General features: G+C 45.1%; 1 protein-coding gene across 1 annotated transcript; it reads left to right on the top strand.

The window, feature by feature from the left end:
• The first annotated feature begins 10,185 nt into the window (after nt 1-10,185).
• Nucleotides 10,186-24,332, top strand: PDZK1 (PDZ domain containing 1). The gene is made up of 8 exons (XM_050962876.1): nt 10,186-13,880; nt 14,213-14,456; nt 15,416-15,552; nt 17,834-18,029; nt 18,818-19,014; nt 21,161-21,352; nt 22,120-22,419; nt 23,465-24,332. Exons 1-8 carry the CDS (start codon nt 13,671-13,673, stop codon nt 23,531-23,533), a joined length of 1,545 nt encoding a protein of 514 aa, XP_050818833.1. The 5' UTR covers nt 10,186-13,670; the 3' UTR covers nt 23,534-24,332.
• Nucleotides 24,333-24,513: the final 181 nt, after the last annotated feature.

The following is a 24,513-nucleotide window of genomic DNA, read 5'->3' as shown; positions in this document are numbered from 1 at the left end:
TAAGAAGTGTTCCTGTCCTTAACACTCAGATGCCCAACTCCCAATGGGGTCCAAACCCCAAATAAATCCGTTTTACCCTGTATAAAACTTATACAGGGTAAACTCATAAATTATTCACCAGTTTCTTTCAGATATACTGGGGGGTGGAGAGGCTCTCTCTTTAGCCAGCTGAAGACAAAATGGAGGGGTCTTCCATGGGCTTAAATAGACTCTCTCTTGTGGGTGAGTCCTCTCTCCTATGCCAAGTCCAGCTCCAAGATGGAGTTTTGGAGTCACATGGACAAAGTCACATGTCCATGCATGACTCAGTTTTTACAGGCAGCAGCCATTGTTTACATGCTGCCCTCAAGTAGACTTCTTATGTGGATCCAAGATTCATTGTCCTTTTAAGTGTTTCTTGATTGGGCACTTAATTTGCACATTCCTTTCTGAAGAAGCTGACCAAATGCTTTACTAAAGCTACTTAGAAATCAAGCAAGTACACACAGACAATATCCATAACTTTGAATACAACAATGACACATACATACAAATAGTAGGGCTTTGGAGCAGCGCCCAGAGCTGGAGCACGGACCAGTAGGTTTTTGACTGGAGCTGGAGCGGACGCAGAGCGGAGCAATTCAAAAATTTGATTGCTCCAAATCCCTGCCAAATAGGATGAATATATTCAGTAGATCATAACCTTTACATAGATATGTTACATGGCATATGTAGCATAAAACATATTCCAGTTCTACCATATATGTATATATTCACCAGCATATTACCATGAAGCCTTATGGGGTGCAACGTCACACACAACATCACAACTGTATTCCAGTAGCAGTCACACCACTGCCAAATACAAGAGGTACTATAACTTCTCTATTTCTACTCACTATTCCTATGTTGTATATAACGTGACACTGCAGGTTTGCTCAAGAGCCAGCAACAAAGTAACCCTCAGTCCTGGTGCTGAAGAATGGCTCTCTCACAGGGCAGCAGCATTGGCTTGTGGTCAGAGTAGTAGTTCTCAGCCTTTTGCACACCACGATCCCCCATCCACTTAGCAATATGGTAATGACAGGTTGTTTGTGACCCCCTTGACACCTGTTCATAACCTCTTCCATTGAGGACCACTGGGTTGGAGCACAGGGCAAGGATTCACAAAATTTGGATTCCATTCCCAGATTCTTCTCTCCCATTCTGTGACCTTGGGCAAGTCATTTATCCCTTCCAGGCCTCAGTTTCACTGAAGATAGGGACATAATAGTTACTATATGTAATTTGGATGGAGGTGTTACAGAAGCTCTAAAAGTTCTTTTACTTACTGGCTAAAGGATAGGCGTACTTTACACTTATTAAAACCTGGGATTGCCCCTACACTCTAGTTAAACAAAGGTTTTTCTCTTAACACATCATGCAAATATGATCCTGTAACCTAAGATCAACAAGGCACCACAATATGCACCTTCAATCCCTGTAAAACATTTGTGTGTGACACAAAACTGGAATAAGGTCTAATAAATAGGTGACTGTTTAGGTGGCACAGATAAGCTTCAGGGAATTTGCTCTGAGCCTACATCTGCCAGCACCACCTGTTAGGATCAAATAAGAGCAGAGAAAACACAAGCTTGCTTTAAAGTTGTTATTCCCTAAATGTTAGCAGATGTGAGTGCACGAAGAGGCAGAGGCAGCTGAGATGGGAAGAAACACGATAAATGGAGTGTGCCCAGGCTCTAAGCCACCACATCCAAGATTTAGGTAAAGGTGAATTAACCAAGGGGAGAATGACCCCATAAAATGGTCACTGTTAAACTGAGCATGTAATTTGTCATGGAATATTAGAATTATTGTATTAAACTGTCCTGTGTCAGTATTGACAAGTCATGCAACATTTGGCGTTTCCCTTAGAGCTCCTGCTCTTGGAAACAGGTGATTACAGGAGAATATCAACTTTCTGTTTTTTTTAAGTAAATATCTGGCACCCACAATGGCAGAGATATGCTTGAAAACAAGCCTGATTGTCATAGGGTGTGCAGGTGGGGAGGGTGAGGTCAATATATTATCAGCAACACATCAGTCCCCAAATATGTACCTCTCTCTGCTGGCTGAATGTGGCACTGCAAGCACTGTCTGCCTCCACTCTTTTTTTAATTTTATTCTTTTATAACAGAACTCTTCTAAAACATTTTACAGCATAGTGATAAATTTAGTAGATCTATAAATACTCAAATATAAATTGACCTATGGAACGAGGGTTTTCTGTCTCCTCCGGCCAGGATTCACGTGGCTCAGCCCTCCAGCTGGGTCACACTCAGAGTTCAATTCCCTTCTGGGATAACAAAAGTCCAAACAAACAAAACATTCTTTTACCTAGCTTGGGCCCCTCTTGGGCCTCCCTCTGGGTTCAGTTCCCGGTCCTCTTCTGGGCTATCTTTTAATCTCTCTGGGATAGAGCCCTGACTCCCAAGCTCTTTCCTTGAAATCCCCTTACAGTCTCAACTCCTTTGGGATATCTTTGAGTCTTCCGTGCTCTGAGGTAGGATTCTAATTCCAGGGGGTGTCCCCAGACACCACTTCAGGGCCTTCCATAAGAGTCCAACTTGCTCACTGCAGTTCCTCCTCCAAAATCAGTTCTCCCAGCACCTCTAATGGGTGCATCTACACAGCAAGTGGCTGTGAGTCTCAAAGCCTGGGACAACAGATTCAGGATCATGCAATGGTGCTAAAAACAGCAGTGCAGACATTGTGGTTTGGCCCATGAAGCCCACACTCGTCTCTAGGCTACAGAGCCGAAGTTCTGACTGAGCTCCAATGTCTGAATGGCTATTTTTAACATTGTAAAGAGCCCAAGTCTGCAGACCCAGGCGCTGAGACTCCCTGCCATTCGCTGTGTAGACACAGAGGGTTGCCAGCCCTTCAGGATTGTCCTGGAGTCTTCAGGCATTAAAGATTAATCTTTAATTAAAGATTATATCATGTGATGAAACCTCCAGGAATACGTCCAACCAAAATTGGCAGCCCTAGATATACCCTATGAAGCCCAGGTGTTTCAGGCAATCACATGACCCCTATTAATTCAGCCAATCCCCCCATCCAGAGTCCGGATAGCAGTCAAGCTCCAGCAGTTGTCTGGTGCAGGAACCAGCCCCTCAGCAGTGGCAAGGAGCAGAAGCACTGGCCACGCCACTGCCCACTCAGGTTTGGCCCCTCTGCTATGAAGGAAGGGTGGCAGGGTCAAATCTGAGCGAGTAGCATTGTGATCTGATGCACAGAGTCACAACGACACTCAGGTTGACCCCCTTCTCTCCCCAAACACATATTGGGCCCTAGGCACATGCCTAGCTTGCCCATGCTTTAATCTGGCCCATACGCTTGCAAATGCTGACTCATTCCTTCCCAAAGCCCCTTGCCCTGACCTCACTGCCCGATTACTCATCCACCCACACCCATTCTCCTGCCCAGCTGCAGGGCCACATACACCACACTCACACCTAAAGATCATTCCCATCCCATTCCCAGTTACCAAATTTTCCTTTAACTCACCCACCAAAAGAAGAGAATCCCAATCCCCCACCCTCGACTGTTAGACATTCCCCTAACACTACCTCCCTCAACTCCGCCCTGGCCCTCCACAACCTATCCACAGAGCCTACACCCCATATTCTGACCCCTCTGAAACTGCTCTTGTCATGGTATAAACCCCCACTCTGAACCTTAGCATCCAAAAGATGGGGTACCAGCATGAATTCCTCTAAGCTCAATTACCAGCTTAGTACTTGTAGCGCTGCCACCAACCAGGAATTACAGTGCCTGGTACACTCTGGTCCCCCCAAAACCTTGCCCAGGGACCCCCAAGAACCGGACCCTCTGGATCTTAACACAAGGAAAGTAAACCCTTTCCCCCACCGTTGCCTCTCCCAGGCTTCCCCTCCCTGGGTTACCCTGGAAGATCACTGTGATTTCAAACTCCTTGAATCTTTAAACGGAGAGGAAAATTCACCTTCCCTCCTCCTTCTCTCTCCCCCTCCCAGACTCTCCCTGAGAGAGAAAGTAATCCTAACACAGACAGAAATTAATCTTTCTCTCCCCCCTTCCCTCCTTTCTCCTCACCAATTCCCTGGTGGATCCAGACCCAGTCCCCCAGGGTGTCACCAGAATAAAAAAACAATCAGGTTCTTAAACAAGAAAAGCTTTTAATTAAAGAAAGAAAAAACAGTAAAAATTATCTTTGTAAATTTAAAATGGAATATGTGACAGGGTCTTTCAGCTATAGACACTGGGAATACCCTCCCAGCCTAAGTATTTAAGTACAAATTAAAATCCTTTCAGCAAAATACACATTTGAACTCCTTCCAGCCAAATACACATTTGCAAATAAAGAAAACAAACATAAGTCTAACTCACTTTATCTACCCAGTACTCACTATTCTGAACTTATAAGAGCCTGTATCGGAGAGATTGGAGAGAAACCTGGTTGCATGTCTGGTCCCTCTGAGCCCCCAGAGTGAACAACAACCAAAAAACTAACAGCACACACAAAGCCTTCCCTCCCTCAAGATTTGAAAGTATCCTGTCCCCTGATTGGTCCTCTGGTCAATTGACAGCCAGGCTTACTGAACTTGTTAACCCTTTATAGGCAAAAGAGACATGAAGCACTCCTGTTCTATTAACCCTTAACTATCTGTTTATGACAGCTCTATATATGCAAAATACTGTTCTCAAAACAATATATGGCTCTTACAGCCTTATCTGTATCCACCAAGAGCATTGTGCCAACTGGCCCTTAGTGAATATCAAAACCAACAAAACCTCCTGACAGATAACCCAAATATCATGCTGCTCCTAGAGGAGCACGTGACCCGTGGAAAAGACTGGGACATGAGAGACTTGGGTTCTATTCCCACCTCCACATGGGTGACCTCAGACATGTTGCTTTTCACCTCTCTGCCTCTGTTTCCCTGGCCGCCCTTTGTCACTCATGTTGGTTTACATTGTAAGCTGTTTGGGGCAGGGACTCCATCTCTATATGTGTCTGTAGAGCACCTAGCACAGTGGGGCTTCAATCTTTGTTCGGGCCTCTAGAGGGCCGGTGCAAGGATGTTTTGCATCCTAGGCGAAACTTCCACCTTGCGCCTCCCCCCTTGTGGCAGCTCTCCACTCTCCGCCCTGAGGCACGCCCCCGGCCCCAGCTCACCCCTGCTCCATGCATGAGCACCCCGAGCATGCCGTGGGCACTTCAATTCTCCCGCCTCCCAGGCTTGCGGCGCCAATCAGCTTAGGCGCTGCAAGCCTGGGAGGTGGGAGAAGTGAAGTGGCCACGGTGTGCTCGGGGACGAGGTGGGGCAGGGGTGAGCTGGGGCGGAGAGTTCCCCTGCATGAAGCCCCCCCCGTTACTTGCTACAGGCAGCCCTCCTCGCGCTCCCCTGCCCCAGCTCCCTCCACCTAAATGCCAGCGGTGACCGGGGCAGCCAAAGATCCGGCCGCCACGGTTGCTGCAAAAGAAAATGGCACCCCCCAAATGCCAGCGACCTAGACAACTGCCTAGGTCGCCTAAATGGTTGCACCGGCCCTGGGCCTCTAGATACTATTGTAATACAAATAATAATTCCTACCCTCAGCATGCCTTGCAAACTCACATGGAGTCCATGCCCAAGGTCCAGTAGGAAGATTTCCATATATGTATATATATATATATATCCACATTCATCCTGTCTATATGCAAAGATCATATTAATGAAACATTCAGGTTGAGATTTCCATGCCTTTCACTTCCACTACCTCTACCCCTCTTGGGACTATTTGTTCCTGTTCTTTAGCCCATGACAGACATGGATATCATGCCTCACTGATTCCATAGAAAATTTGGTCAGTTTACACAGGGAAATGTGTCTTTTAAATTTACTTTTCCTTGTAAACCAGGCTAATTTGCTATGGAAACAATCAGCATTAAACATGGAACCCCGTAACGCCATTTTACCACATTATAACCAGGCCAGTTACTAATTTGGAGACTACAACCAGCAGAGGTGCAACACAAGCGTTATTTCCAATAGCTGAGTCCCTGTCTGTCACCAGAGCCTGCAGATGCTCATTCCTAGCGGATGAGCAGGTCTTGGCTCTGCTCCTTGGGAACCCTTGTCTCTCTCAGAGGAAAGCTCTCACCAAGAGCAAAGATCAGGCTTATCTTGGAACTGCTCCCCGTGAAAGTCTTAGTTTGAGAGTACATGATCAATGAAACACCACAGCAGAATTCAAAGTTGCTGAGAAAGGAGAAGTGATTTGCACCTCTGCAAGCAGGTTATCAAGTAGGTAAACACATGCATGAGACTCAGTTAAATAAATAATCTTTTAAATTAACCTTTGCTCAATCAAAGTCCAGCTGTACCTACAGGTACAGCCACAGGAGAGACTGCTGGAGAGAATTCCCTAAGGAACAGCTCTACGCAGACACAGGTAAGAACTTCCTTCTTTCTTAACTACCCCCTTTCCCCCAAAACATCCCAGTAGTTACTAGCCTGGTTACCTTTTAGGTGCTTTACCTCCATTCCCCATAAAGCTTTTATGCAGCAAAAGGAGAAGTAACATTGAGCCCTGTGCTAGCTTCCCCACTTCCCTCTGAGGTGCATAAGTTCACCATCTGCCTTTCCCTGCACCTGAATGTTTCTTAGGCCTTGTCTACACTGGGATTTGCCTCTATTTCAGGCTCTGGTGTAAACTCCTAGAAAACATAGGACAAACAGCTATGAGCTGCAATTTTCACCAATGCAGCCTGCTCTGGTTTCCAGCAGGGTAAGCTCCATGAGTACAAATGGTAGCTTTGCCTGTCTACACTGAGGATTTGCCATAGTACAACTGCATAGTGGCTAGAATCAGGGCAAATCTTGAATTTTCAAAGGGAGGGCAGATAAATCATGTGCAGTGGGCTCCTATTCTCTACCTACAGAGGAGCTGTATTTGGGATGGCCTGAAGACGCTCTGCCAGGAGAAATTTTCCAAATCAAGTCTAGGTATAAAAGTCTCTCTAGATACTAGGAAAGGATGCACCTGCTACAACGGAATTTACTTCAGTCTTAATTTCTCTTTTGTGGATATGTTCCGAGCAAAGTTTGAGGTATTGCAGCACATTAAATCCTTCCAGCTGTCTGATCAATGGGTGGGGCTCCAAGATACCAAAACCTTCTGGCATCTTCCTTCAGCTTCCATAACACATCTGTGCCCCTCTGACCTTCAATATACCAGTTGACCTGACCCATCTATGCCTCTTCACTAAAGGCACAACCATCTTTTTTTTTTTAAAAAAAAGGGAAGGGGGATTGTTTTAAGGCTTGTTTACACATGAAAATTAATCTAGAATAAAATCTGGTGTGAATTGAAAGCAGATTAACTTCTTGATTAACTCTGTGTGGGCATTCTCACACAGAGTACCTTATTCTGAATTTGTTAAATAGTTTTGAATAAGGGACTCTTATTCCAGAATGAGAGGGTCCACACAAGGAGTTATTCCAGAATGAGAGGGTCCACACAAGGAGTTAACCAGGAATAGCTCTTCCAGAATATAACCCGATTGACAAGAGTGGTGTGTGCAAGTCTGTCCGTCCATCCCACTCCAGGGGGATAGCAACATTGAACAATTTGGAGGGACAAGTCCGCAGCTAGGACTTCTCTGGTATTAATGGGATCTTGGACAAATTTTGTCAATGCTTCTTGGAAATATTGTCTTTTTAATGATCTCCAGACCCACAGAGTCCCAGGCCAGACCATCCCTGTGACATGGGCCTATTCCTCTATAAACTAACCCAAATTTATTATTTGATGATTCTCACTAGCCACAAAGCAGCTCATGGACTCTGTGGACCTAGGCTGGTATCCTGTGGGTGGTCACAGAAAGTGATTCACAGGGTCAGGAACCTGGGGCAATTTGAGTAACAGACAGCTGTAGTGAGACAGACATGTAAAACTTTACAGTAGGTGATCACATGGACTTTAATTGCCCGGGCTGTGATTAATGGGTAATCTCTGCATCACAGCTTGCCTTGGTCATTTAACAGATTTCTCTCTTAGTGGTGGTAAGCAGCCAAAAGCCAATTCAAAGGGCTATAGGTCATTAACAACATCATTACACAGACTTCTGAAAAGCCACTCAGAGAAAGATGTCCTAGTTAACCCCTGCAACTCCTACACATATTAGCACAGTTCTTTACAGGAGCTGTTGAAACAGTGAAACTGGCTCTCCTTGGTCCTGTTACCCAAAGTGAAGTCTCACACCTTATTTTCCATGTATTAAACTCTCCCTTGATGTGCATTTTATAATGATCAGGCACCCAAAAGAACAGAGTTCCATCCCACCTTGTAGTGATACACGAAAGGCCCCATCTGCTGCACAGGCAGCTTGCCCTAAATTCTGCACAGAAATCCCCTGGTGTGTGTGGCACGCTGGGGCAGCAGACTGGAAATTCAGCATCATTTAACATAACACTTAAAAATTGAGTTTTTCAATTAAATAAATGGAAAATAATGAACATAGCCTGCTATTTCTACAGTTTTTTCAAATTCCTTCAAGATATCCAATTTCCTCCAAGGGGTGTCACAGTTTTTCTGCTAATTATGCATCACTGTACTGTAGAGGTCAGCAGAGCGAGAAGCTGGAAGCTCTGGCAGTTAGATAGGTAGTGAGCTGAGATCTTTGGTGCCTGAGAAGGCAGGTTAGGATTGTGGGATAAGCATATTATCTAGACATTTCTGTTCAAACAACCAGCAGCAAAATAGTTAAAACTCATTCCCAAACCAGTGAGGCTACCTCTATGCTAGCATAGCTTCCTCCTGTAGACATACAACAACAGGAGTTTTTCTACTGGTTTACGACTGCCTCCTGAATGACATTAGCTATGCTGACCAAAGCCCTCTTCCATCAGCATAACTGCATGTACACTGGGGGTTTTATCAGCTGGGAAGGTGGGTTTGCACACTCCTGACCAACACAGCTATGCAAGTAGAAGTTTTAAGTGTAGATTAGGCCAGAAGGGATTCAAAACATTTAGTAAATCCAGATTCTTTCCTTGGCATCTGTCTTTCCTCCCCCCATTTACAGTGGAAACATCTACAATAGCAATGCCTATCTCTAGTTCTCTGCACCTGAAGTCTGAGTATGAAGAACTCTATCAGAGCTAAAGGACCCTCAGCCCATCCGATCTCAAATATTTTTATTCAATAGGTGGGACTGGCTTCATTTTCAAAGGGACCAACCAATAACTCCCTTGGTCTCACTCCAGAAGGGAGACTAGATGTCCCGATAAAATCGGGACCGTCCCGATATAGAAGTGTTTGTCCCGATTTTTTTTTCCTCTGCCGGCAGACCTCTCCCTCCCCTCCCCCCATGTGTCCTGATATTTTCTTCCTCTCATCTGGTCACCCTACACTCCAGACTCAGCACAAATGAGACAAGAGAGAATTTAACCGCTTATGCAAAAGGAGGGAAGTACACATTTCATTCTGTGTGGAAGGGGTTGGGGATATAGAGACAGACACTGAACTTAGCCAGAAAAAAGTGCTTGTACAGTAATTAGAACAGATCAGTAGCTACAGGCTGATATGGCAAGCTAGGCTCCCTTAATTTCTTTAATATTTTTACTCCTGGGGGCGATTCTGCACCAAAAAAAAATCTGCATACAATATTTTAAAATTCTGCAAGTTTTATTTGCCAAAATAGCACTACATAATCACTCCATTTTCATTAATTTTGGTAATTTATTTTAAAATACCTGTCAACAAGTATGCCTGTAACAATACAGACACATACAAAAATTCCCCCAAGAGTAGAGAGTTGAAGAAACCCCTATGACAACCCAGTTCCTGTTTCCCAACCCTTCCCAGAGTCCAGACACTCACAACCCCTCCCACACAGAGCCCACCTGCGGGGGTCCCCCAGCCAATACAACCTGTCTCCTCTGCAGAGTCCAACCATGGTCCCCACCCAGCCCAGATACCCGCACCCTCTCTTCCCCCCAGAGGCCAGTTGCAACCCCCCCCATCCTTGACACCCGACTCCCTTCCCTGCAGAGATTCAGAGGGAGAAACAACTTGATCCTTGGTCCCAGGCTTGCACGGAGTTTCCTGCGCGCCACTCTCTCCTTCCCTCAGGCCATGCTGGGAACTGCAGCTTCCATGAACCCTTAGCTCCCTCTCTCTCCCCCAGCAGTGTCTTCTATGTGCAAGCTGTGCTCTGCTGAGTCCAGTGGCCCATAGTGGCAGCTAGCAGCACTACAGTCCATTTCTGTGGAGGAAGGACATTGTGCACACATGATATTAATTTCTGCAAAACTCTGTATTACGTAATGGCGCACAATTCCCACAGGAGTAATATTTCCCCCAACAGTCTCTTTGACCAATTAATGACTCAAATAAAAACCTCTTTTGTTCCAACTTAATTCTATTTAGCCAAAAATACTAAGAAGGGTCACTTTGCTCAAAGCTACCTGTTTCTTTCTTAATCTTGCCCTCTTCTAGGAATTCCATTTTAGCCACACCTCAATTTTCTTTACCACTGGCAACACCTGTCAGCTTAATCTGCATTATGGTTTCTCTCCCATGAGGCTCAGTTCTGGAATAGACCCTGAGTAGCTTTCTCATCTTATTTTCCACAGCAGACAAGTTCTCTCTCTGGCATTCTGCCTTGAGTCAGTCTCCTCCTTAGCAAGAGGCAGACACCACCTTCATCTGAGATGAAAGACAAAAGCATTTTCTTCTTTTGTTATCCTTGTTAAAAACACTTTGGCTCAAATGACCTACCCAGTGCATATTGTGACAAAGTTCCTCCACTTATTGGTGGATTTGCTCGCCTCACAGATTCACCCTGTGGGTCGGGAAACAGCCCAGAGACCTTCCCCTCTGGTAGAAGCCACAGTCCAGGTCAATTCCTCCTGTGTTTGATCAAAAGTTGGGAGGTTTAGGGGGAACCCGGGCCCGCCCTCTACTCCGGGTTCCAGCCCAGGGCCCTGTGGACTGCAGCTGTCTAGAGTGCCTCCTGGTACAGCTGCGCAACAGCTACAACTCCCTGGGCTACTTCCCCCGTCGGACCATCTGACTGGATTTGGACCATGGGCCTTCACTAGAGTCTGTTAGAGGTCTTGCCCTTGTGGCAAAATGGGGGAGGAAATGCCGGTAATACTCCCACCACCCCTAGGAATGCTCAGACTTGCTTCTTACTACTTGGTAGTAGCCAATTTTGGATGGCCTCTAACTTGTTCATTTGAGGTTTTACCAGATCTTTTCCTATCACGTAGCCAAGATATTTGGCCTCTGTGAACCCCATAGCATGCTTAATAGGGTTTGCCATCAGGCCAGCTCGCCTGAAGTTATCAAGGACCACCTCCACCTTCTTCAAGTGAGTTTCCCAGTCTGGGTACTTCATCCAAGTAGGCCGCAGCATAGCTGGCATGGGGGAGTAGTAATTTGTCCATGAGGCGCTGAAAGGCAGCTGGGGCCCCATGTACTCCAAAAGGAAGGCCCATATACTAGAAAAGACCCTCTGGTGTAGAGAACGCCGTCTTCTCCTTTGCATCTTCGGCTAGGGGAATCTGCCAGTACCCCTTTGTCAAGTCTAGGGTCATTAAGTACCGGGCATTCCCCAGACGGTCCACTAATTAGTCTATGCGGGGTATAGGGTAGGCATCAAACTGGGATATCTCATTTAGTTGACGGAAGTCATTGCAGAACCTCATGATGCCATCAGGTTTGGGCACCAACACTATTGGGCTGGACAACTGACTGAGATTCTTCAATGATCCCCATCTCCAGCATTTTCCTGACTTCCGCTTTTATTTCCTTGCTTTTGGCTGCTGGCACCCAGTAGGGCCTCATTGTTACTCTGGCCCCAGGGTTCATGACGATGTGGCGATATGTCCCAGTTCTGCGACCTGGCTTTGTTCAGAATACATCTTGATATTGGGCGATCATCTCAGTTACCTCTTTCTTCTGGGCTGTCGTTAGATCAGGAGACACCCTCACCTGTTCAGGGTTTTTGTTCCCTGGGTGCAGGTCTTCCCGAAACACTGTGCATGCCTCTCGGGTTGCCAGGGGTTCAGAAGGTTGACATGATATATCTGCTCTAGTTTTTGATGTCCCAGTTGTCGCATCTTGTAATTTACTTCCCCTACTGGTTCAACTATTTTATAGGGCCCTTGCCACTGGGCCAACAGCTTACTTTTGGCTGTGGGTACCAGTACCATTACTCAGTCACCAGGCTGAAACTAACGAACCTTGGCTTGATGGTTGTAGTAGGTTTGCTGGGCCTCTTGGGCCTTCTCTAGGTGCTCCCTCACTATGGGAGTGATCCAGGCTATCTGGTCCCTCATCTGTAGCACATGCTCTATTATGTTCTTCCCCTCATTGGGTTCCTCCTCCCAAATTTCCTTGGCTATGTCCAGGATGCCTCGGAGGCTGCGCCCATAAAACAGCTCAAACGGGGGAAAGTCCAGTTGAAGCCTGAGGTACCTCCCGGATAGCGAACATAAGGTAAGGTAGTAGGGTGTCCCAGTCCTTCCCGTCCCAACTTACCACCTTCCGTATCATAGCCTTGAGGGTTCAGTTAAACCTGTCTACCAATCCATCAGTCTGCCGATGATAGACTGAAGTTCTCAAGATATGTATATGGAGCAGCGTACAGAGGTTCTTCCTTAGCTTCGACATAAATGGGGTTCCTTGGTCTGTTAATATTTCCTTTGGTAGCTACATTCAGGCACAGATCCCCACCAGCTCTTTTGCTATTGTTTTAAAGGCTGTGTTCTGCAGGGGGGCAGCTTCTGGGTAGCGAGTAGCATAGTCCAAAACAAGAAGTATAAATTGGTGGCCCCGAACTGTTTTCTCCATGGTCCCACTAGGTCCATGGCTATTTGCTTGAAGGGGACCTCTATGATGGGAAGGGGTACTAAAGGTGCACTCAAGTGGGGACGGGGACTCTGCAGCTGACACTCTGGGCAGGACGCACAGTACCTCCGCACTTCTTCATGTACTCCAAGCCAGAAGAGCCGTCGTAGGACTCGTGCCAGGGTCTTCTCTACCCCCAAGTGCCCCCCAAACAGATGACTATGGGCAAGACTTAATACAGCGTTCTGGTGTTTTTGAGGTACTAGGCTCTGCTGTACCTTCTGTCCCTGTACTGGTGCAACCCGGTATAAGCGATCCTTCTTCATTATGAAGTAGGGTCCTGGCCCCTGGGTCTTCCCTTCCACAGGGACCCCATCTATTTTGGTCACCTCCTTGTTATCATGTGGCTGGTCCCGTCCAAAATTTCCTCTCCCAGGGCTAATCTGTCCAAGATCTAGGGGCCCAGTCTCTGTTGCCTCTACTGATTCAGAGGCGTTAGGGTGGGGGTCAGACTCGGGTGCTTCTCCCTCCTGGGTGGCCTTCTTTTCAGCTGCTCAGGTCTGCCTACCTACGAGAGCGACTCTCTGGCCTCACCTGACTCTTAGCAGGTTAATTGAAGTCAGGTGTTCTCATTAGCCTGGAGCAGCCCCTGCTCTGGTCACTCAGGGGAACAGAAAACTGCTTATCCAGTGGCCAGTATATCTCCCTTCTACTACTCTGCTGTTCCCAGCTGGCCTCGGTCTATCACAATATTTAAAGAGGACATACTTCCTTTTCCTGGTCCTGTTTTTACACATACCCCTTTTCCATTCTGCTTGGCAGAAATGACCTCTGCTCTCCATCCTCGAGAATGCATAGTGACCAAACAAGAGGGGGAGAGTTATGGATTCTACCTGCGCATTGAGAAAAACAAATTGGGTCACCTCATCCGGAATGTGGAGGAGGGCAGTCCAGCTGATAGGGCCGGCCTGAATGATGGAGACAGAATCCTGAGGGTCAATGGGTTATTTGTGGATAAGGAAGAGCATGCACAGGTAAGTCTAACTATATTTTGTGGTCCCAGACATTTCTCAAAACCTCAGCCCCATTTTCAGTATTCAGTTCAGCAAACCTTCACCTGCCACTCCTCACAGTAACTTCTGCTGGAAAATCTGAGAGCTGAATAACTGAGCTCACAGGATCATTTGTACCTCACATATTGGCTTCACTGGAGCTTGAGCAAAGGGGAAAAGATCCTTGATGAAATACTAAGGGCAGTGGAAGCTGCAGAGCTCGCATGTGCTGTGCTCCAGAGGGGGGAATTTGTATCAGCCATCTGGATGCTCTTCTGACATTACTACCTCCAAGCTCATTCTATCTATTGCAGGTAGTGGAGCTGGTCAAAAGGAGTGGGAATTCTGTAACTGTCCTCATTCTGGATGAGGCATCCTATGAAAAGGCAGAGAAAGAAGGGGTGAACTTTGAAGAGTTGGGTCAGAAGCAGACAACCCAGCAGCAAAAGGAGCAGCCGCCAGTGACAAATGGAGTGACAACTCCAGTTCCACAGCCTCGGCTCTGCTACCTTGTGAAGGAGAGAAAGAGTTATGACTTCTCCTTGAAAACCACAGTTGGTGAGAACAATGGGTGTAGGTAGTAGGCAATTTCCCAAGGGCACATTTCTTCTGGTTAGGAGTGGGGATGGGAGTTGGTTCTTCACCCAGCCTGTTCTATTTTCTGTCAGCTGTTGAAGCAGACTTGCTAAAACCATTTGCACCAAGCCCTCCTCAGATGCCAGAAGCGCCCTACAAATGATTGCTCAAAGTCCCAGACACCTCCTTTGAATTACCATGGGAACCAGCCCTCGGGGTTCTGGAGCTTATCTGAAGACAACCATGTGAAAGGGGCTGAAGCAAAGGATGACACAGTGTGCAAAAGGCAAAGAGCCTCTTCTGATCGAGATGTGTTCACATGGAAAGTAAAAAACTGAACTAAGAAAATTTTTCTTTTGAACCCTCTCCATACTTGCCCTTTCCAAAATGCTAGGCAAAAGAATGGGTAGGCTTCTGTAGACCCGTACTGTCTCTCTCTGTTTGGAAAGTGCCTAGCTCATGGAGGGTGCTAGCACAATATAAACAACATTGTGCTCTAGACTAACCCAGGGATGAAATTTGGAAGTCTTTCAAACACAAGAAACTCTGACATGTGGATAAGCCACAACAAACAATAAAAGTGGGTCCTAACCAATTCAAACTTTAGAAAGTCACTCCATTTTCATTAGTAGTACCAGTCAACCAAGCCACCATAATTGGTGCCTTGGGCAGTCTCAGCAGAGAGGCTGTTTAGGCCACAGATGATGAAGTTCCCTCCCCTCTCTAGAGGTTATCCCTCCAGGGCCAGGATGAGGCACACAGGTGTGGCTGGGAAGAAAAAACTTGTGCTGTCACTGTATCTTTTCTATCGATAAACAGAGCCCATTGGTCTTCAGGGCTGTCACTACAGCACCTTACATCAGCATGGAATTTGCTTGGCAACCGGTGAAGGCATGTGCCAGTGGCCTGCTCTGTGTAGTAAGTTCTCTCACCTGTTCTAGGTCAGAAGGGTGTCTTCATCGTAGGCTTGTCCCCACAAGGAGTGGCTGCAAAAGCAGGAGTCCAACATAATGACCGCCTGATCGAAGTGAATGGGAAGAATGTGGAAAACGACAAACATGAGGAAGTCGTTGAAAAGGTATCTACTAGCATGACTCCTCTTCTTCCTTCATTTAAGGCCAGTTCCTCCGCCTGAGGCTACTGGGCAGCAATGTCAACACTGTTTGAATGCATTCACAGAGCAGGTGAAGAGGCTGAGGTCAATACCGTACATTATCAGCAACATTTCAGTCACAAAATATGCTGCTACTTTGGCTTTGTTTCTTGGATGGGTCAGGGTAGCTGGAGTGCAAGGCTGCTGAAAAGATTGGCTGATCTTGAAAGTCAGGGACAGACTTCCACCAGACACCATAAGCTTGCTTTGGAAGAATACTGCCCTCAAGTCAGGCCCGAATGGTGTAAGCACCACAACTGTACTGTTGCCATAAGCCTGATTAAATAAATGGTGGCACAGTACTAGGAATTCTGAAAATCTTTCTGGGGCCCAGGGGGATGAAATCAGCACGTCTGGGATGGAGTCCAGTACAATGGGAAATCTTTCTGGTATAGGATGGTAAGACTGGAAATCACAGCAGTTTGTGCTCTGTGATTTAGCTGAAGAAGGGTTTGATGTGAAGCTCTGGATAGTTACAAAAAGGAGGATTTCCAGGAAATGGGATTCCCTCCTGCTAAGAAACACAAAACTAATTTTAACAGTGCAGTTTACAGACTCGATCAGAGCCAAATAATGCAACCTAGCTGCCAGTAAAAGGGGCCCAGAGCAAACGAAGTGTGCAAGAAAGCCTGCATTTCTGATCATGAAATGTCCTTCTGCCACATCCTCTCAACAACTGGTATATTCCTATTTGTGGTGATGGTAGTTTAAAGTTCTACTTGGTGTTAGGGAAAATAATTAATGTAGTTTGAGAGATCAAACCAAACACTGATCCACTGAGGGTAGCATCAGAGATAAGGATAGAAAGAAAAGAACATGTGACTTTTCCATTAGTCTCTTTGGTTAAAATCACACATGCTGAGGCTATAAGCATTCAAACATAGTATGACTATGAAGCAGCTTGAGCTAGAAAAGCTTTCAGAGTATCACTATCCAAACTACAAATCCTACAGCATTCCACTGCAGTTCTCAAACTCCCAAGGGAGGCATGAGAATGTGTCAAGGGAGAAGCGAGCTGTGTGTTTTTGTTTTGGGTTTATTTATTTTTTTAAAGCATTCTGGCTGCCAGTCCAGAGTGGCTGGGGCTCATGCAGAAGGGCCATGCACTCCTGGGAGGCAGGGACAACAGGAGCTCCACCTCCTGGGCTTGGGCTCTCCTCTCCTTTCCCTTCCCTCCCCTCACCCCTGCCCCCAGTCCCTCACTGGGAGACAGCATGGGTTCAGGTTCTCCTCCCCACCGTCCCAATCCCATACCTGGAGGTGGCTGTCAACCCCCGAGTGGCAGCGCAGAAACAAGGGTGGCAATTGGGCGCTAAGTCTGCTGTGAAAAGCGATATTGCTGAATTTCTCTTTTCACATTGACACCCTTACTTCTGTGCTGCTGGCACAGTGCTGCCTTCAGAGCTGAGCACCCAAACAGCAGTTGCTGCTCTCCGCTCTGCCACTGAGTGGCAGTATATGTACATGGGGGGAGGACACAAACTACTACAGACACAAAGAAGGGGGGGGCGATAAAATAAGTTTGCGAAGCAATCCACTATAATGATCCACATCACTCTATTAACTATGAAAAACTGCAGTACTTGTGTTCTGTACTATTGTTGCAATACTTTTTATAAGGAGAAGAAACATGCAGATTTTGAGTGAAGATGGAGAGAAGAATGGGAGTAGAGAAACAGAGGTATGAGGGGAGACAAAAAACACAAAGTTAGGGTATGGGAACGTAGGGGGATTGGAAGTAGCTCCAGAGCAGTCACAGCTGAATGTTATAGCAACTTGTGGTAGGTGCAGCTGTCTACAGTCATATAGGCAGCACATGGGTGCACATATTGGAGCACCATCCAACAACCTAGCCTGTATAGACCCTACAGCCCATTCACTTACAGCCCACAGGGGTGGCTCCAGGCACCAGAACTCCAAGCGTGTGCCTGGGTCACCATGAGGGTGGCAGTCAGGCTACCTTCGGCGGCATGCCTGCAGTTTTGGCAGCAATTCGGCGGTGGCTATGCCAAAGGCGCGGGACTGGCAGACATCCCGCAGGCATGCCGCCAAAAGCTGCCTGACTGCCGTTCTTAGAGTGGCAAAATACATAGAGTCGCCCCTGACAGCCCACCGTTGTACATCAAAGAACCTGCCAACATAACGCTCTCCACAGCCCACACACTCCACTCGAAGGCCTGTGTTTGAGATTGTGTGTGTCTTGCAGGTGAAGAAGTCTGGGAACCATGTTGTGTTTCTGCTATCAGATAATGAAACTGACCAGTATTACAGCAACCACCAGATGATGCTGAAAAGAGAGACAGCCAGCCTGAAATTGCTTCCCCACAAACCCCGACTTGTGGAGCTCGAGAAAGGAGACAATGGCTATGGGTTTTTCCTGAGGGCGGAACAAAATGGTAACGGTGAGAACCCAGCCATCAGCCAGGCCCCTATGTGCTCTGTAGAGAGCTTTTATGGGGCCTGTAGGACTCCTACTCTCCAGTGCCTACTGCTCATCTTGGAAAGATCATTTCCTATCTTGCTGCCAACCCAGTCCCCGCCCAAACACAGCTCACCAATCTATAGCCTGTTTAATACAGGCGGCCAGACTAGATGATCCCAAATGGTCCCTCCCGGCCTTGGAATCTATGAATCTCCTTCAAACCTTCCAATCTGAGGTGGAACATTCCACTGTGCTGCTCGTGGCCCTCCTCACCCACTACAGTCCAGCTCCCACAATCTCCATTTGTGGCAGCCTCCAACCCCACGTTTTTGAGGATCAGCAACGTGTTCAGGGTAATGTCTGATGGTTTTTCACAACAGAACCCTGGCTTATCTGAATGGCTTCAAAGGGACCATTGGTTGCTCCCTCACAACTGGGTTCACCAAAATCATGAAGCGCTCAATTTTAAGTAGGCTTAAACTCCCCCGCCCCTTGCCTCAGAGTAAACCACAACTTCCATGTGTCTTGTTCAGGGGAAAGGGAACCTGTATTCAAGTCACTTGGAAGGAGATCTAGATCTGCGCTAGGGTTACTCCAGAATTAGCTGAATCAGGAAGCTTATTTCAACCTGAAATCAGAGAATGAGTTTCTACATCTTAAATATATTTTATCATCCAAATCAAACACATCCCATGAACAACTGCTTTTCTCTGTTTGAACTAGGCCTGTATTTTTTATTTTATTTTATTTTATTTTTTTTGAGATCAGGTCATTTAATTAAGGACATTGATTCTGGTAGCCCAGCAGCGAAGGCGGGTCTAAAGGACAATGATATCCTGGTGGCTGTAAATGGGGAGTCAGTGGAGGCACTGGATCATGACACCGTGGTGGAGAAGATTAAGAGGTGTGGGGAAAAGACCACGTTGCTGGTGGTGGATAAGCAGACAGACACCATGTATAAACTGGTAAGGCAATGCATGCTGGGGTTGGGCTTGTATAGCTCCTCACTAGATAAGAAATAGGCAGCAATGAAATAGTGGGTCCATTCTGAAAAAAGCACCATTTCAAAGGCTTTTTAATAGCCCTTATTCAAGTACTTGCTATAGCAAATGTCTGAGATGGGCTCATGTCTGTCTCCCTCAGCAGAGACTTCTGCAGTATGTCACTAAACTTTCCAATTTACTCTTGCCCTAGACCTTCCTATATACTACTGAAACAATACCAGATTTGAGCAGGCCAATGCACAGACCAACAAGTTAACCAATTGCAACTACCAAGCAGTTTCCTATATGAATTAGAGGAGAAATCCCTGCTCACATTTGTGCCCATGTTGCAACTTTCTACCTCCATCACTGAAGAGGTTTTAATAGGCACGTAGAATTCACAGGTGGGACCTATCCTGACTGTTGTAAAGATTTCAAACGCAACAAGATGTTAGACTATGGCTGTCAAGCACTTAAAAAGATTAACCACGTGATTAATAGCACTGTTGAACAATAACAGAATACATTTAAATATTTTTGGATGTTTTCTACATTTTCAAACACACTGATTTCAATTATAACACACAATACAAAGTATACGGTGCTCACGTTATATTTGTTTTTATTACAAATATTTGCACTGTAAAAAACAAAAGATATAGTATTTTTCAATTCACTTAATACAAGTACTGTAGTGCAATCTCTATCATGAAAGATGAGCTTACAAATATAGAATTATGCACAAAAAATAACTGAATTCAAAAACTAAACAATGTCAAACTTTAGAGCCTACAAGTCCACTCAGTCCTATTCCCTGTTCAGCCAATTGCTCAGACAAACAAGTTGATTTACATTTGCAGGAGATAATGCTGCCCGCTTCTTGTTCACAATGTCACCTGAAAGAGAGGACAGGTGTTCTTGTGGCACTTCTGTAGCCAGCACTGCATGATATTTACATGCCAGATGCACTAGAGTTGTATGTCCCTTCAGGCTTCAACCATCATTCCAGAGGACATGCGTCCATCCTGATGACAGGTTCTGCTCAATAACAATCCAAAGCAGTGCAGATTGACACATGTTCATTTTCATCATCTGAGTCAGATGCCACCAGCAGAAGGTTGATTTTTTTTTTTTGGTGGTTTGGGTTCTGTAGTTTCTGCATCAGTGTTGCTCTTTTAAGACTTCTGAAAGCATGCTCCACACCTCGTCCCTCTCAGATTTTGGACGGCAGTTCAGATTCTTAAACTTTGGGTCAAGTGCTGTGCTCTCTTTATAAATCTCACATTAGTACCTTCTTTGCGTTTTGTGAAATCTGCAGTGAAAGTGTTCTTAAAATGAACATGTGCTGAGTCATCATCCGAGACTACTATAACATGAAACATATGGCAGAATGCAGGTAAAATAGAGCTGGAGACCTACAATTCTCCCCCAAGGAGTTCAGTCACAAATTTAATTAACACTTGCATGTCCTCTGGAATGATGGCTGAAGAATGAAGGGGCATACAAGTGTTTAGCATATCTGGCATGTAAATACCTTGCAATGCTGGCTACAAAATTGCCATGTGAACATCTGTTCTCACTTTCACGTGACATTGTAAATAAGAAGTGGGCAGCATTATCTCCCGTAAATGTAAACAAACTTGTTTGTCTTAGCAATTGGTGAATGAGAAGTAGGACAGAGTGGACTTGTAGGCTCTAAAGTTTTACATTCTTTTGTTTTTGAGTGCGGTTATGTAACAAAAAATCTACATTTGTAAATTACACTTTCACGATAAAGAGATTGCACTACAATACTTGCATGAGGTGAATCTAAAAATACAACTTTTTATCATTTTATTGTAATAAATTATTTTATTTAATTTATTAATAAATTATTTGTAATAAAAAATGTGAGCAGTGTACACTTTGTATTCTGTATTGTAACTGAAATTAATATATTTGAAAATGTAGAAAAACATCCAAAAATATTTAATACATTTCAATTGGTATTCTGTTGTTTAACAATGCGATTAAAACAGATTAATCGTGTGAGTTATCTACCATTAACTGACAGCCTTAGTTTAGACAGATTTTTCTGTAGGAGTTTTTACATTCATATAAACTCTTTCCTTTGCTTTTGGTCTTTCAGGCTCAAGTTTCCCCATGTTTGTACTACCAGGAAAGACAAGTTTCTTTTCCAGCTGAAGCAGAGGAAGAGCCGACCTCACATGCTGAGCAGGTGAATCACAAGCCCAAAATTTGCAGGCTGGTGAAGGGTCCTAATGGATTCGGCTTCCGTTTGAATGCAACCAAGAATATGCCCATGCAGTTCATCAAAGAGGTACTAACCTAGGGCTTTTAGCCTGAGAGAAGCATGAGACACCAGAAGGGAGAGTCTGGGCTACAGTTAGACATCCATTCCCTTCCTTCTGTGCTGTGACTGCACTCAGAGCAAGTCACTCTAAGCCATATGTAACAAAAAGGCAAGGTCTGTCCTATGTGCTCTTGACTGATGGAGTTTTAGTCCTTGAACTCAGCATGAATTCATACCCCTAGAGGAGAAAGGATGGTCTTGTGATTAAGGTACAGGAGTGGGACTGAGGAGACCTCGGATATATTCCTAACTCTGCAAAACTTTTGGGGTAAATTGCAAAACTTTTGTCTCTATTTTCTCTTCTTCTTTAATACTTATCTAATCCACAGGGGTGTTGTATTGAATATAATAATATATGTAAGGGATCAGAGATCCACAAGACACTATACAAATGTAAAATACGACAAACCATTCTCTGCTCCCTTAAGCACCACAGTGAAATCTACATACCACTACCATGGCCTCTCCCCCACAACAGAAGTCCTGTCCAAGTCAAAACTCATTACAGGACTTGTAATAAAAGTGGAATATATTGGAATACTATGTTAAAGTCTCATCCTTTCTCCTTCTCCAATTAAGTTCTGCTCCAGAATAATTTTTTCCAGTCCTTACTCTTTCTCCTGTATTGGGGGAAAAAATCACAGAACATCCATTCTCTATTTATAATACTTCAGTGTTAATGCAACTTTAATGGTACTGTGCTGGTATCACAGCTTCAGAGCCTGTGCTTGCAGATACTGAAAGGTGGGCCAGCTGATGCAGCAGGACTGGAAGAGGACGACATTTTGGTGGAAGTGAATGGCGTGAACGTACTGAACGAAACCTATGATAAGGTTGTAGCAAAAATCAGTGACAGTGGTGACAGATTGACACTACTGGTGTGTAAAAAAGCAACCTATGAATACTTTACGTCTCAGAATATTCCTATTACTGCCTCTCTGGCAGATCAGCTATATGACACTAATGATCCTCCTGCTTATACAGAGAACCCACCAGCAGAGCCAGAGAGGACCTCGCCAGAACCAAGAGAAAGGGTGGGTAATCTTAAGTTAACCAAATCTTGCGGACCAGATGGTGGGGAAAGGAACCTGAATCAGTCACTAAATTCACTTGAGGTGGGGTCTATGAATTCTAGTTGTATTCTGGATTTACCAGATCTGATCTACATTAATTAGTATGGAATGGCAGACCTGGTTACAGCAGGTTAGAACTGCCTCTTCTCCCTACTCCATACACACAGTATCTACTGGAGCCTAGGAAGGGAGGACAGGAGAGAGGAGAAAGTGTGTGTGTATGTGCGTGCGTATGTGAGAGAGAGTGTTGAGAGACAGCATTCATTAACGTAGACGAGAAACTTATCCTCAGGAATTCTTTGTTCAGCCACAGGGAGCACAGGAGCTAAGTAACTGTGAACATGGGAAAACCATGTGAAGCACTCTAAACCAGTGCAGATTCTTTGGTGGGGATGGGACGGGTAGACTGTGACAAAGTGAGACCAACAAAGGTCCTGAGAAAAAATAAATATTCTGACCACACTGATTCAGGGAAACTGTGCCATCAACAAGAGTTTGAAATTTGCTATTGTCAGAAAAATGACACCTATACTCAACTGCTCTGATCCCTGTGTGGATTCAGGGTCTTTGCTGTGAAAAATAAACAAGTTTTTACTCCTGTTCATGCAGGAGACACAATAAAGCTAGGAAGGAACGAACTGGATTCTATTCCTCCACATGTATTATCACCAGAATTGTTAACTAAGTTCCAACTACAGATTTTTTCAGTGATATCTTTTGTCCCTGGCTGGATTTGCAGAGCTATAGTTAAACCCTTCTTTTTATCTGTGACCTTGGTGGGTTTGATATGGACGTTGAGCAAGAACATGGAATTCCCACTAGACAACTGAGTTGCTTTGTAAAGTGCATTTAAAAGAGTAATCCACTAGCTCCTCACGCAAAGGTAAATTCCTCCTGGGCATAGGTACAGAACAGACTGTTAGTTCACAGTGGCATGAGGAATCGCTATCACATTATCTACAAACCATAAAATAATCAGAAATTTCAACTTATTGCTTTTCCACAGGCCAGCTCCTCCTCCTCCTCTTCACTCTCAATCGCCTCAGCAGAAGAGGAGGATGACACACAGTTATGATGAGATAGACCACAACAGAAATCAATCAGACATCTTCCAAGGTTTAAAGAAAGTTCTCTTCCTTCAAGCAGTCTTTGTTCTTTTACCTCCCAGAACCACACTGTGCTATGGAACTTCATACTTGTGAGGACTGGAACAGTAACTTTCTTCTAACTAACTTTTCCTGAAGGGGAACAATTCCACTACTCCCAAAAATAACCACTCACCTACCTAACGCTGCTAATCGTAGTTCATTGGTCTTCTGCCCGGTGAAGTGGATAGTTACTTCTACTATTGTTCTATAAAAGCGTAAATGACTAATCAGGAACATCTGTCATCTTGTGGGGGAGGAAATGTGATTCACAAATCAATAAGCACAAGAAAGCTCCTTAATACAGAAATTGCTCTCTCGCATCCGCCACAAGAGACTTTTTTCCTCCTAAGCACTGTGGCTATTACATGCTATATTTACTGTAACATAATCAGTTTAACCCAGTAGATGTAATATATCACGATAAGCTAATGTATTCTGTGAAGAACACTTCTTTTCACTTGCTAACAAGCTGTAGTATTGTCCTTTCAAAACAATAGGCTAACTTAATAGTTCACTGTTCAGAAGCTACAAGCACCAATCCCTCCACCCCACTCTCCTAGCTGCAGATCATGGCAATTTGAACAGTGTCTGTAATTCAGTGTAAACAGCTTTGTTTGCTTACATGCCAACACCTTGTCTCTAATGCAATATGAATCAGCTCTGTAGTACCGATAGTGGATGCTATACCTCCTTGGTGCAAGCTTGAGACAAAGCATAAATAAATCAGAGTGGCTATTTCTCTATCCCGGGTCTTACTCTTGCCATCTATGAAACAGCTTTAAAATGAGCAAAGTCTGGGAGAATGGTTTTCCGCAAGCTATACATTTAAGTTGCATGGGTGAAATTTACCTTCGTGACTTGCATTAAGCCAAGAAGGGACATGGGCTGATGTAGAATATATCGGTCA

This window comes from Gopherus flavomarginatus, chromosome 1, assembly GCF_025201925.1.
Source record: "Gopherus flavomarginatus isolate rGopFla2 chromosome 1, rGopFla2.mat.asm, whole genome shotgun sequence".
Classification (NCBI taxonomy): domain Eukaryota; kingdom Metazoa; phylum Chordata; order Testudines; family Testudinidae; genus Gopherus; species Gopherus flavomarginatus.
The sequence above is the reverse complement of the archived record's forward strand: the minus strand, read 5'-3'. Positions and strand labels throughout refer to the sequence as shown.